This window comes from Acomys minous (genome assembly GCF_964271855.1).
Source record: "Acomys minous genome assembly, chromosome: 14".
In the NCBI taxonomy this organism is placed as follows: domain Eukaryota; kingdom Metazoa; phylum Chordata; class Mammalia; order Rodentia; family Muridae; genus Acomys; species Acomys minous.
Window position 1 is genome coordinate 5124795 of NC_140496.1, and position 14782 is coordinate 5139576.

At 52.5% G+C, this 14782-nt stretch overlaps 1 protein-coding gene across 1 annotated transcript; it reads left to right on the forward strand.

The window, feature by feature from the left end:
- Nucleotides 1-3311: 3311 nt before the first annotated feature.
- DBNDD1 (dysbindin domain containing 1) lies at nucleotides 3312-12955 on the forward strand. Its single transcript, XM_084757877.1, has 4 exons — nucleotides 3312-3548; nucleotides 9250-9393; nucleotides 10084-10224; nucleotides 11823-12955. Exons 1-4 carry the CDS (start codon nucleotides 3518-3520, stop codon nucleotides 11978-11980), a joined length of 474 nt encoding a protein of 157 aa, XP_084614003.1. The 5' UTR covers nucleotides 3312-3517; the 3' UTR covers nucleotides 11981-12955.
- Nucleotides 12956-14782: the final 1827 nt, after the last annotated feature.

Sequence of the window (14782 nt, forward strand, 5' to 3'; positions counted from 1 at the left end):
GCTTGGTAATTTGACTTTTGCTTTCATTAATCTATGGGGGAGCCCTGAATTAAATAACTGTAGAAATACATCCTTTCAGCCGGGCGTGGTGGCGCACGCCTTCAATCCCAGGGAGGCAGAGGCAGGTGGATCCCTATGAGGCATGTTGGTCCCTGAGCTCAAGGCCAGCAGCCTGGTCTACTGAGTTCCAAGACAGCCAGGGGTACAAAGAGAAACCCTGTCTCAAAATCAAAAACAAAACAAACAAAACACAGCAGCCCTGCTCATCAAAAAGGGCAAGAACAGGAAGATTTGTTCGGGAAGCATAGATAGGATGTTTGCTCGGATTTTCCAATATGGGATTGAAGAGATAAACAGCTTACAGAGCACCGGTTCGAGACCCCCTAGGCTCCCAAAAGACCCACCCTGACCTGGGCTTTTCATGAATAATTTAAGTTACGATAATCAGGAAAGAGCCTTTTCTTCACACTGCCAGCTTAAGAACGTCTTAGACAGCATCAATCAGTGCCGTTGGTTCAGAAGCCCAGACAAAGGGCGTCAGTTCCACGCGAAGCCCCAGAGCAAACACTGATACCCACAAGCCAAGTGAGGTCTTGCTACCTCAGCCCACTGCTTGGATATCTGTCGGTGCAACCAAATTGGTCTTTATTTTAGAAGTAAATACTGAAATATTTGAAAATGCAATGACTTGCTATTATGTGTGCAGAAGCCTGCTTCAGAACAGCACAGTGTAAGGAAGGCACTGTTAGACACGGAGAACAGCACCTGTGACCGGCTTGCCTGGGTTGGGCTTATGTGTGATCACATGATGCCATTCTCCCTACTGTGTGCTTGAGAAGGCCACCTGCTGGTGACCAGCCTGGAAATCTTTCACAAGAATCTTTCTCCACCAGACTGGGGTGGCGCACTCCTTTAATCCCAGCACTCGGGAGGCAGAGGCAGGTGGATCCTTACGAGTTCGAGGCCAGCCTGGTCTACCATGCGAATCTAGGACAGCCAAGGCTACACAGAGAGACCCTGTCTTGAAAAACAAAAAACAAAACAAAAAACAATCTTTCTCCATCATTTATTCATCTTTCAAGCAGGAATCACTGGGAAACAAAAATGGCGATGACAGGAGAGAAGGAACCCCAAGGCGCGGTGACAATACAGCGCCCTCCTTTGTCTTGCTCATGAATCTGAAGCCTGGCTATGACTTAGTGGACAACCCACCCAGCCCTATCATCACCCTCTTCCTAGGAAAACTCAAAAGTAACCCCCTGGAAGCACCTGAGCCTCGGCCAGCGATCGGCTGGGATCTCGGATTGTCAGCAAGAACACACAGGTGGAGCCTGGGTAGCCTGCTTTTCTCACCACATGGTGACCTGCTTTTTACAGGAGCCTTCCAGGAAAGCTGGATTTTTTTTTTTTTTAATGACCTAGCCTTGGGAGTCACATGGCATCTACCACAGGCCACTGGCCAGGGCAGTCACAGGCTCTGACAACACTGAGGCAAAGGTGTCTTGACAGGAGTGGCTGGGGAAGAAACACCGCCAGTGGTTTGGGCTTTTATGCTTGCTGGGGCAGGCTGTCAAGCAGCCATGGCTGACCTCAAAGGTGCTGCATCACTGAGTCTGGTCTTGAACTCCGGATCCTCCTGCCTCCACCTGTGAGGCGCTGGGATTACGCGTGTGGCACACGTGACTGGCTCCATGACATTTTTAACAGCCATAGTCCTTTTGAACACAGTGGTGGCCTATGCCTGACCAGCGTCTCCACTTCTCCCAAACTAACTCTGTACCCCAGTTTTGTCCCAGAATGACCAAGGAGTGACCCCTGACTCAGGCGTGGTGGCGCTTTAGAAGGCTTTAACCAGAAGGTGGGTTTATTTCCTTGTTCTGTAAGCTAAAGAAAAGTACTATTAAGCCAGGCATGGTGGCTCACACCTTTAATCCCAGCACTAAGGAGGCAGAGGCAAGCAGATCTCTGTGAGCTCGTGGCCAGCCTGGTCTACAAAGCGAGTCCAGGACAGCCAGGACTACAAGAGAAACCCTGTCTCAAAGAACCTAAAAAAATAAAACAAAGCAAAAACCAAAACTATTACCTTTCTGAAATTGACCTTCGAACTTAAAAAGCCATAGGCTACCTGACGTCCACTAGAGCTGAGCAGGAAGCAGAAGCTGAGTCAGACCCTACTTGACCGGAACAAAGCTGTCAGGCTGCTGTCCTTCTGGCCATCCGTTCTGCCCAAGGCGGAGCCCAGTTCATCCACTAGTTCATACTCCCCAAAGCCTTCTTAGCGATGAGTAACACACCCTCTCCTGATAGTTGGCTTTCTCTTTTCTTTTTCTTTCTTCCTTGTTTTGGTAAAAGTGGAAAAGGGATTTTAGGTTGGGCCTTAAATGTGCAACCTGGAAAAAGTTACTTACTGTTTCTGTGCTCAGCATCTTCTTTGGATCTCCGCAAGAAGTAAAGAGATACCGTGTGTCTTAGTTAGGGTTACTGTAGCTGTGATGAAAAACCACAGTCAAAGCAACTTGGGGAGGAAAGGATGTATTCAGTTTACACTTCCACATGCATCATCCATCATCTTCAAAGAAAGTCAGGACAGGAACCTGGGCAGGACCCTGGAGGCAGGAGCTGGTACAGAGGCCATGAGGAACTCCTTTTGCTCCTCTGGACTTGCTCTGCCTTTCAGTGATCTGCCTCCCTGTCTGTGGAGAGCTAAGATTAAGGAGTATGGCACCACTGGCTGCAGGACCACCAGGCCAGGGACAGTACCACCCACAGCGGCCTGGCCCTCCCTCGTCAGTAATAAATTAAGAAAATACTCCACAGCTGAACATTATGGAGACAGTTTCTCAACTGAGGTTCCCTCTTCTCAAATGACTTCATTTGTGTCAAGTGGACATAAACTATCCAGCACGCTGCAATGTAAGCAGGTTTGGTGCAGGACTGGCGTTTAGGGATGGGACTCTAACTGTGGGCTCTCAATACATCCGAGGCCTCCTTTGCCAGGTCACACTCCCCCACCTCGTATTCTCAATATGGATTCAATAGTATTAATTATTAGATCCAGGCTTATCAACTGAGGGTTCTGGCACTGCTTTAGGCCTTCTTGTGCCACCTCCTCTCCTACTCGGCCAGGCGCCCACAAATGCCTGGGGGTGGATGGATGGATGGATCTCAGTCCACACAGCTCAGTCCGCAGGACTGAGGGGTCCGCAAAGGGCTGTGTCCCTGCAGGATGACAGGGGCGTGGGGGTGGGGGTTATTGTTGGCCAGGTCGGCAGGGGGCGCGCGAGGAACAGGGCGGGGCTGCACCTGTGCTGCTGACTGCTGGAGATGGGGAGGGGACCGGCGCCCGAAGCAGCTGCGCGCCCCGCCCCGCGGGCTCCTCCCCGCCGCCGCGGCCCCTTGACTGCTGCCCCGATGCGCTGCGCCCGAAGCCGGGACCTAGTAGTCGCCAGAGCAGTTGGGGAACCTGGGCCGGCTGCCGCCGCCGCTGCCCACACCCCTCGCGGACCCCATTGGCTGCATGGAGTCTCCGGAGGGCACTGGTCGGGGAGGTGAGTCCAGCCCAGGTCCCCCGAACCCCAGCAGCAAAACCGCAGCCCCTCCTGCCCACTGGCTGGCTGCTCCCCCGGCCCTGGAGACCGGCGGGTGCCTCCAGAGCCCGCCCGTCCGACTCAGAGCTGGGGGCGGAGGAGGGGGCCGGGCCAGCGCCTTGGAAACGTGCGGGTACCGGGCTTGGGAAAACAGACTGCGTCTCTTTCACCGCTCTTCGAGCTCCAGGTTCAGGAAGCCTTGCTGATTATCCTCCAAGGTGGTGACGAGGGGTTTCGCCCTGAGCCCCTTACCAGCCGAGGCTGGGAGTGGGGGTGGGGCGTGCAGGGACCGGAGTTCGGGGTCTTGAGAGGCTATTCATGGGGACGGCGCTACCCGCTTGTTCACGCGCAGGCTTTGTTTGCCCCAGCGGCGATACCCGGAGGAATGAGAAGAGGCGGAAGGGGGTCTGGGGCTCCTGGCTAAACTGGGGTTTGGGTGAGGTCATGGCGCATGCACCCGAGCTCCTGGTGCTGCAGGGCAGCGGTGTCCGTGCTGTCCAGCTGCCATGTATTTGGAAGGGACGGTGTGAATTGTGTGCTCCCGTCTCATCCTCTCGCAGCAGCTGGACATCCTTGAGGTTAAGATCCTACCGCAGGTCTGCTTTCCTTGGAGTCTGCCGACAGGCAAGTAGCTGATAATAGGGGAGGAACTCTTAAATAAATCACCCACCCCGCCCCCCTCTCAGCTTTCCAGGGATCCATCGCTGTGGGAACTTCGTTTGCCAATCTGTGCCCAATACCTCTAGGATTTCCTGAAGGTCCCATCCCAAGGAGCCACCAAGTGTCTGAGGATTTGGCCAGCTTGCCATTCCGCTTGCCCAGCCACAGAATAGCGTTTTCTGAAACCTAAAAGGCTGCCCCCTGGGAGTTGTCCCCAAGCTGGCTCCTGTGTCTGCAGGCGGGAGCAATGTCCTGTTTGAGAACCCTATTCCTCCTAGGCACCGGGCGCCCCCCAGCCAGTGGGATTGGTTATGCTTTGTTGTTTTGTCTTTATGGGAGATCAATGTTCTTGCTGTTGACAGTCTCAGGACCCAGGGTCTTCCAGCCAGCGCTGTGGGCACCAGAGGGTGGGTAGATGGTTTGGAGTTGCTTGCAGAGTTCAGGGCTGTTTTTGAGCTGTTTGATGTTGGAAACCCGCCTGTGCCCACCTGAGGCTCTGTTAGCATGGCTGTCAGTACAGGCAGCCCCTTGTATGGGGCACGTTTTTCTTTTTCTGGAGAAAGGAGAGCTTGCCCAAAAGTTTAAACAGAGATTGAGTGAGTTGTTTCTATTTATTTGTTTTTGCTTTTGTCTTTTGTTTTGGGGTGTGTTGTTTTGTTTTTCAAGACAGGGTTTCTCTGTGTAGCCTTGGCTGTCCTGGACTCACTCTGTAGACCAGGCTGGCCTTGAATTCACAGCAATTCACCTGCCTCTGCCTCCCAGAGTGCTGGGATTAAAGACCTGCGCCACCATGCCCAGCTAGGTGAGTTGTTTCTAATATATAACTTACTGTTTGGGCGCCTCAGACACAGATTCAGTGAACAAACCAGTTACCTATTCTGTGCAGGTCCTGTGCCTGCCAGGGTGACGGTGACTCCTGAGTTACACTCTGGAGAGTGTGAGACACACACAAAAGCAGAGCCCAGCATGGTCTTCTGTATGCCACCTCCCAGGCCCAGCCAGGCTAGCTCATACAGATTTGTCAGCTTCCCTTCAGTACTTTTTGTTTTGTTTTGCTTTTTTGAGACAGGGTCTCTCTGTGTAGCCTTGGCTGTCCTGGACTCACTTTGTAGACCCACCTGCCTCTGCCTCCCAAATGCTGGGATTAAAGGGGCATATCACCATGCCCTCCCCCCTTTTTTTTAGTATTTTTTTTTTTTATCAAATCTATACTGGTTAGTCATCAACAGCCACTGAAGAAACTATCTTCCCAAAGGTAAAATTTTTTAAACTATCACTAAGCCAAGTTCTGACTATGTAGCCTTGGCTACCCTGGATCTTGTTGTGTATACTAGGCTTGCCTCAAACTCAGAGACCTGCCTGCCTCCACCTCCTTAGTGCTGGGATTAAAGGTGGCATGCACCATCATCCAAGCTTAATATATAATTTTTGTACCTAAGTAATTGGGGGTGTACATGATAAGGTCTCATTAGGTAGCCCTGGCCAGCCTGGAGTTCACAGAGGTCCACCTGCCTCTGTCTCTCGAGTACTGAGATCAAAGGCATGCCTCACCATGCCCAAAGCAAATAGTTTCTTTAAAATGTGCAAAGCATAGCTGGGTGTGGTAGCACATTCCTGCAATCCCAGCACTTTAGGAGACAGAGGCAAGCAGATCTCTGTGAGTTCTAGATTAGCCTAGTCCAAGACAGCCAAGGTTATACAGAGAAAACCCTGTCTCAAAAATCAAAACAAAACAAAACAAAACAAACCGCATCTCATGGAGGGAAGGCACGGGCATCAACGTGTAAAAGCTGCCCTCCTTGGGAGGCCCCCGGCTGCCTTTGGGTAATAGGTCTCTGTCCCATCACCATCTCTAAGGGTTTCCCAGAGTCTGCAGAGAAGCAGGAGGCTGTAGCCCTGCACCCAGAAGACTGAGTAGTGGGGTCTCAGCCTCCTTATATCATGGCACTGATGGCACAGATCCAGGTGGAGATGCTGCGGACGTGGGCTCAGGTGGCCCCCTACCTCTGGGACCCTCTTTCCCTCTTCATTAATTCATTTGTTCATTTGTCCACTGGTGTAAGGAATGGCCAGGCCTTGGTAGCACAGCAAGGAACATGAGATTTAGGCCCAGTCTCCGAGTCACAAATGTGCTAGAAATAGGGGAACAGCAAAGTCTAAGTGACAAGTTAGCCCTTAGGAAACCTGGTGGGCAGGAACTGCAGCACCCCAGCTCCAATCTCCAGCCACAGGTCAGTGCAGCAGCAGCCCGCTTATAGAGGCTGTGGAGGACCAGAGCCAAGGGTCACTGCGGAGTCCTCCCAAGGGCATCAGATACCCACTTCCCTCTACCCTGTCTATGGCGACTCCAAGAGATCTGAGCCCATTCAGCTGTTGGCTCAGCCAGCCTGCCAGTATTTGCCCTGTCCTAGGCTGCCCACCACACTGCCTTTGCTTCCTCACTGGAAAGGACAGCAGATCTTTCTGGTGGACAATTTGTTCCTCCTTCCCACAGTAGCTTTCCAGGAGGGCACAAACTGACTTGGATGATTCTTAGCACAGTCGTTTATTAATTGTGGGGCCCTCGGGTCATCCAGTCACAGACACAGAGATGGGGGGGGTCATTTATTCATAAACACACATAGATGGGGATCATTCATACACAAAAGATGGGGGTCATGAGAGGGAGAAAGACAGAGACAGAAGAGATAGGGATAAGCCGGGCGTGGTGGCACACGCCTTTAATCCCAGCACATGGGAGGCAGAGGCAGGCGGATCTCTGAGAGTTCGAGGCCAGCCTGGACTACAAAGCGAGTCCAGAACAGTCAGGGCTACACAGAGAGACCCTGTCTCAGAAAAAGAGGGAGGGAGGGAATAGGTGGGGTCAGAGGCTTTCTCTGTCTCAGCATGTTCTAGCTTCTGGCTTCAGTTCTCGTCATCCACCCTGTCATTTCCCAACTGCTGGGATGCTAAGTGACCCTTACGCTGGCCTCAAGGTTGCTCTGTTTACTGGTCTGTAGGCAGTCTCACCGAGCCCTGCCTCCATCTCCCCAGAGCTGGGACTGTGAACAGGCACCACAAGGATGTCCCTGATGGTGACAGCTCTGTGTTCTTCACTCTCTTTCCTCACCGAGTTGGGTTAGGACAAAGCACCAGGATTTACAGAATAAACACAAGACCAAGGCCGAAGTGAGATGGAAAAGAATGAAAGCAAGATACATGATGATACGTTAAAAACGTATCACTTTTACAGTAACACTTGCGCAGTGTGCACTGTGTTCTGGGTTGATCCCCAGTGCCCCGCACAAAGGGGTACTGCCTCTCATTGACTCTAAACTCGCATGGGCAAAACATGAAAAGATGGAATAAGGCCACTAGTTTCTTGTCCTGGGGTCTGAAGACTATATGACCCCAGGATCTCTTAGTGAGGGGTGTATGACAGGGGGCAATACTTGCTGTTTAGGTAAGGTCCTACCTAGTTGGCCTCCCCACCTTAACACAAGACCCTGGTACATAGAGGGAAGTGTGAACCATCATTCCCTCCCCCCACCTGGCCTGTGTTCTCACCGAGCTCTCACCCTCACGCAGATGGACACTACTCAGATGGGGACCCTTCAGAAGGTTCTAGCCATCCCCCTCCTCCTGGCCCCATCTGAGATGCACACTCCCTCCTCAGTCCTCTGCATCTGATAGGGAAAGACTGAAGTGTGCAGCGATGCTCCAGCCCCACATCTGCTGCCAACACATCCTGTCAGGAAAGGCAGGCTAGCCAGACATGCAGCTGTTGGCACCGGGAGCCTGGGCCGTGGCCTCCTCAGTTTCTAGCTTGCTTGCAGCAGCAGCTGCTCATCACCCGCGGCTGCCAAAAATACTCCGTGGGGCACTTGTGCATCCCAGCATAGACCCGCAGGTCACATAGGGCTTTTGTTCACTCTGGTGCACACAGCGATTTCAGGTGGGGAGGGGCAGTCAGACACACTATGTAGGACCTAGACCAGAGAGGGAAGCCACAGGGTCTGGGAAGAGCGACTTGAGAACAGGCCAGGGAGGTCAGAAGGTGGGTGCTCTCCTCTGGGGAGACGTAACTCAGGCGTCAGGCACAAGGGATCGCACCTGACTAGCTATGGGGATAGCTGGCAGGGGGTGGGGATGACAAGGAGGCTGGGGTGGGGGCAATGGGATGGGAGACCCTGCCAGGGCTCTGTATGAGGTGCTTGGGAGTCCAGATGCTCACTAGGTGAGGCTCCAACACAGGGAAGGAGACCACTAAACCCAGTGTGGGACTGAGTTGAGGTTTCACCTGGCAGATCCCCAAGGACTCTTGTCCAACAGAAAACTGTTATATAAGGAAAACGCAGTTCACTTTTTGAAATGAACATTCACAAACTGCAGCGGGTAGTAAAGGATGGAGGGACAGCAAGGCGTCACTTCCTACTCCACTTCTTGTACATTTGAATTCAAATAACCACAGGAGGTGGTTTTATAAGTCAGTCAGCCCTAGCGGAAAGACAGGAACCCGCAAGCCACAGTCCAGACCCATAAACCTGGGGAGGCAGAGGCAGGAGGTTCTCTGTGACTTTGAGGCCAGGCTGGTAAACAAAGTGAGTCCTGGACAACCAGGGCTACCCAGAGAAACCCTGTCTTGAAAAACAAAACAAACAAACAAAAAACCCTAGGTAGGCCAAAACCTAGACAACGCAGAGCAGTACCGGGACAAGGGAGCCATTCGCTGGCAAACCCGATGTGGAATTCCCACACTAAGAGCGTCCTGGAGTTATAGTGCTAAGTAGTCTGTCTGTCTGTCCACTGGCAGGGAGGACAGGGCCTGCTAGGGAGCAGTGACATCTCTGCCTCCTTGTCTAAGGCCATGAAACAGGCCTGTCTAGGAACTCTTTACTTCAGCCTGACCCTCCGAGGACCCGACTTATCAGCTCCTCATATTCCTCCTCACTCACGGCAGATCCCTATCCTGAAAGGGTGTGGGGGTCACGAGTGTGGAGGTGACACTATGTCTCGGTTTCAGAGATTAAGGAAGTCAAGGTACCACAGGCTGCCCTGAGTGTTCCAGCACACGAGACAGGGGACACGTGCCATACACCTGTGGCAGAAGATGAGGTTGGCATCCCCATTCCAGCACCAGGGTTCCTGCAGGTCACGGAGAGGAGGCGTAAGTATCCCTGACCATGCCCCGACTCATCAGGGACAGAGCAGCCTGTGTGTGAAGCATACAAGCGCCATCCGGGCTCTGGGTCTCCCCGGGTCTGGTCTAGTGCTGGCTTTACAGAAAGTGCCCGCTCAGGGGATGGCACAGTGGATGAAGTGCTTACTGGGCAAGCTTAAGAACCTGAGTTCAGCCGGGCGGTGGCGCACGCCTTTAATCCCAGCACTTGGGAGCCAGAGGCAGGCGAATTGCTGTAAGTTTGAGGCCAGCCTGGTCTACAAAGTGAGTCCAGGACAGCCAGGGATCTGTTAAACTTAAAAAAAAAAAAAAAAAAAAAGGAACCTGAGTTCAGATCCCCACAGTGCTGTAAGAAAGCCAGGTATGGCTGTACATGCTTCTAATCCCCACACTGGGGAGGTAGACGGTCTGCACTGCTAGTCATGAGAATCCTTGGGACTTCCTGGCCAGTCGGTCTAGCCAAACTGGCGAGAAGAGAGCCCTCATCTCAGAGAACAGCTGAGTCAGGACACCCATCAGCCTCTGGCCTAATGCCTGCACATGTGTATGAAAGTATGTGTGTGCGAGTACACACACACCCACACCCACCACCCACCACACACACACACCGCCAGGTCACCCCTGGGCCTGTAAGAGGCGGCCCCGGACTGAGGGTGCTTGTGCCCCTGCAACCCGCAGAGCCTCTGAGCAGCGTCTCCTCCTTGGAAGTCCACTTTGATCTCCTGGACCTCACTGAGCTGACCGACATGTCTGACCAGGAGCTGGCTGAGGTCTTTGCGGACTCTGACGATGAGAACCTGGCCACCGAGTCCCCTGCAGGTGAGGCTGCACACCAGTTTGAGGGAAAGGAGACATAAAGGAGGTGGCTGGGGAAGTCCTGGGGCCCCGTTCCCCTCAATCCCTACTTAGGAAAAAAAAACCCCTTTTTTCATCCACTGTGTGTTTAGCACTTGACCTCACCTTTCATTTCTTAGTTACATTTCCTGTTGCTATTTCTTGCATAGGAAGGAATCTCCCTCCTTTTTACCTCTCCTTGATTTCTCCAAACAAACCACAGGAGGCAACACCATTGTTCCTTGAAATTATAGTTTACTGAATGTGGATTTTAAGGCAAGCACAGGGGTGTAGTGAGGGAGGTGGAGCGTTCACCAACCTGGGCCCCTCCTCACTTGAGTGGCTTCTCCTCTGCAAAGGAAGGGGGTGTGCATAAGACCAGCAGGGGACGTTCCAATTCCTGTGGTCAGAGCACAGCGTTTGCCATAAATCCTTACTGGGGACAAATCCTTCAGTCTCCAACTTTAAATTTTTGTTTTTTGTTTTTTTGGGTTTTTGTTTGTTTCTTCAAGGTAGGACTTCTCACCAGGTGTGGTGGAGCATACTTTTATTCCCAGCACTAAGGAGGCAAAGGCAGGTGGATCTCTGAGTTCAAGGCTAACCTGGACTACAAATCGAGTCCAGGACAGCTAAAGCTACACAGAGAAACAAAAAAACAAAACAAAAGATTTCTCTGTGTAGCTCTGGCTATCCTGGAACTTACTCTGTAGCCTAGGTTAGCTTCAAACTCAGAAATCCATCAGCTTCTGCCTCCTGGGTGCTGGAAATAAAGGCTACACCAGTTTTTGTTTTGTTTTGTTTTTTGCTTTGTTTTTTAAAGGCAAGGTCTCAGCCAGGTGATGGAGGTACACGCCTTTAGCCCCAACACTTGGGAGGTAGGGGCAGGCAGATCTCCATGTTCGAGGCCAGCCTGGTTTACAGAATGAGTTCCAAAACAGCCAATACTACATAGTGAAATCCTGTCCAAAAAACAAACTAACAGTCTCACTGTGTAGCCCCTGGTTGACTTCCAATGTGGCCTCCAACTCAGAGACCAACTGCTTCTGCCTCCTAGGTGCTGGCACTAAAGTCCCCGCACAGCTGGCCTGACGACATTTAAGACAACATCAATGTGCCCCTCAGCTGTCCATGCTATGCTGTGGGACAGGAAAAGCAAAGGGGCCGAGCCTCAGCCCCATCAGCCCCAGCGTCTCCTACCCCCAGCCCCAGTGTCTCCTACCCCCAGCCTCACCCCCATCAGCCCCAGCGTCTCCTACCCCCAGCCTCAGCCCTACCAGCCCCAGCGTCTCCTACCCCCAAGTCAAAACATGCCCATGTGTGACCTAGGATAAGACCTAAACTGTATGTCAAAGGCCTCATGAAAGTAAGTCAACACCTTCTTCTTTTTGAGAAGTCTTAGCCTTGAATCCAATGACTCTGAGAGACATCGGAAAAGCTCCTGCCCATCACATAAAATCTTCAAGGCAGTGGCAGACACCAAGAGGCCTTATGTGACCCAAAAGCCACATTAATGAGACTAGTAGAGCCAGTGTGGAGCCTCAGTGCCCCCACCTTCTGAATGCTAAACTCTGTGTTCTCACCAGGTCTGCACCCACTATCCAGGGCTGGCTGCCTACGCTCCCCCTCCTGGACAAAAACAAGGGCGGAGCAGAACCGTGAAAAACAGCCCCCCAGTGACCCAGAGCGGCAAGGGACAGTTGTGGACACGTTCCTTACTGTGGAGGGGCCCAAGGAAGATTAGCCCATCTCCCATCTGTTCCAGAGTCGCCGAAGGGCTGGGCCACACCACCGTGATGGCGAATCAGGACTGTACTGGCACAAGAGACAGCCTCTGCCAAGTCCCAAGACTCCAGCCATCCCCCCGACAACACGTCAAAGTCCGGGTGCCAGGAACAGGCCTCTGGTGCCCCAACACAAGCACGGCCCAGTGGCCTTAGGTCCAGCTGGTTCCTGGACCCTGAATCAGGGATGACACTGGATGGAGTCGGCCTTGGGATGAGAGAAGAATGGGTGGACAGTGATGAGCTGGCTCCTCTAGGAGCCTGTCTCTAGGACAAGATGTTTCTCGAGATTCCGAGTAGGTTCAAGGTAAGGGATCCAAGCCCATGACAGCTCCCCAGGACCCCATAGGGTTTATCTCAAACCTCAGTGAGCTCTTAAGCCCAAAGTAGGGTTGGTGGTGGCTCTGCTGTCCAGCCAAGTGGCAGGGCGGGTGTTAACTTCCCTAGAACTTCATCTTGACTTAAATCTTGCACCCTTCCTTCGCCCTAGCCAGGCACTGCTGTCCAGTCTCTTCCCAGGCCTGCTTCTCTTGGTCTGTGGGTGTGAGAGCTCAAAGGTTGAGAGACTGCCCCTGTCTTCCTTAGTTCAGAGCATCCATCATAGTGACAACTCCCAGACTGGTCAAGGACAGAGCCTGTGTCTGTCACAGGGGCATACACTGTGCCTGTCCTCCACATCCCACTGCCTAGCTCCACCACCCACACAGCCTGTCACATGTTCACTTGGGAGACTCTGACACTGTGATCTGTCTCAGGAGCAGCTCAGGTGAGGCAGAGCCAGCCCAGCCACCCACTGTGCTGTGAGGTGCTGGGCACTCAGTTTAGACACTCTCAACACTACTGTCGTGTGCTCAAAGACAGAACAGAAGGCTGCTCTGGCCATGAATCACAGACTGGGTTTCAAATAAAGGTTTCCTTGCTTTTTGTCCCCAGGCTGACCTGCCCTGCTGCCCACTGTCTTCTGAGGAAGACAAGGCTTTTGATTTTCCTTTGCAGTGACTGGGCTTCTGTCGGGGGTGGGAACAGCATCCGGGAGGCTCCTACTTCAGAGCCAACCTGCCTCTGCACTGTTGACCCCTAAATGTGGGTTATTTCTGCCTGTCTCCTGCAATGAAAACCAACTCTGGTTTCCAGAGGACACCACCCAGCAGCCGCCTTTCAGCTACACTCCAACCCACCCGGCTCTTACCCTACCATCCACCCCCTGCTGCAGCCTCTATGGGGCACAGTGACAGTGGGGTTAAAGTAGCCCCATCTTTGGACTCATGGCCCTTCTGGCTGGTATCAAAGTGCCACTGGCGGTCTACTGGGCTTATTTGAGTTGCATTGTAGGGACAAGTGCCCTGGATTTCTAGTCCCTAAGTTAATACAACAAAGGGATCTAAGAAATAAAATCCTGCCAACTCTTCCAGCCAACAGAGGCGGCCTGGGCTGAAGAAGCACTCTGCCCAGAAGCCACAGGGAGACCAAGCCTTGCTGCTTTGTATGAACCTGTGAAATGAAGCCACCCAGGCGTGACTGCCTTCCTGCAGGCCCGGGTGAGCATGACCTTCCACACAGGCAGTCACCACAGGTCTTGTTAGCAGCCAGGTCTGCTGTGTACATTTGCTAGGAATGGTGTGGGTTTTGGCAAATTCTAAGCATCCATGTCCCCTTTCCCTTTCCGGGGAGGGAAGCAAGCAGGAAGAAGAAGCCCTGCCAGCAGTAGCTGCTCTGAGCTCTAAGCAGGGATGGCTGGCTGGCTCACACCTGCTGTCCTTACCTGTGAGTGCACGTTCAGGTTTCCGTGCAGGTGGGAGCAGCACCAACATGGTATTACTTGTTCTGCCGTCTAGAAAGACAGTGTTGTGACACATACCCCGTAAGTCACATAAAATAGGCAAGACAACGGATTCCACTGGTAAAGTACCACCAGAGCAAGAGGATGCTATAGCTGTCTAACCAGCGACTTCTGGAAGATATGGAGTACGGAGGGAACACCTGGGTCAAAGGTGAAGGTATGGGGTGGCAACCCTTGATGAGGATGCTGACCCAACAGAATAGGAGATACAGCCCAAGCGTGGCTGACACCTCGGGATCAGCTGACTGTGGCCTGCAGAGCCGTGACTGGGGTCAACTCCAGCTGGCCAGAGGTGTGCACACTGTGCCTGTGCTCCACATTGCACTGCCCAGCTCCGACACCCCCAGAGCCTGTCATGCTTAGAGGAGGCTCTGGCACGTGATATGCCTCAGAGGAGGCAGGCCGATCCAGCCACCCACTGCTTGGTCACCATGGAAAAGTCCCACAAGTGGACCAAAGTGGGCACTTCAAATAACTCTGTGATGACACTGACCCTAGAGTCCCTACCACAGAGTCTACAAAGTCACAGGCCTTTTCACCTCATCAGAGGGAACCTAATACAAGGCCCAAGGGCCCTAAGTAGTTCAGTGAATAATGATACAGGTTGCGCCCTGGAGATTTAAAAAACTATAATGTAGGGCTGGAGAGATGGCTCAGCAGTTAAGGAAGGGCACCGGCTGCTCTTCCAGAGGACACAGGTTCAATTTCCAGCGCCTACATGATGGCTCCCAACTATCACTCCACTGTCAGTGGATCTGACACCGTCTTCTGGCCTCTATAGGCACTGCATGCATGTGGTGTGCATACACACATGTATGTACATACATACATACATACATACAGGCAAAACTCCCATACACATAAAATTAGAAATGAAAGATTTTTTTAAAAAATTCCATAATGTACATTTTACAAACAGTGA

Bases quoted from the DNA above. Each gene is read 5' to 3' on its own strand.
- DBNDD1 (XM_084757877.1), top strand. From the start codon at position 3,518: ATGGAGTCTCCGGAGGGCACTGGTCGGGGAG. The intron at 3,549-9,249 runs GTGAGTCCAGCC...TCTCGGTTTCAG, and splicing joins GGAGGGCACTGGTCGGGGAG to AGATTAAGGAAGTCAAGGTA. The intron at 10,225-11,822 runs GTGAGGCTGCAC...TGTTCTCACCAG, and splicing joins GGCCACCGAGTCCCCTGCAG to GTCTGCACCCACTATCCAGG.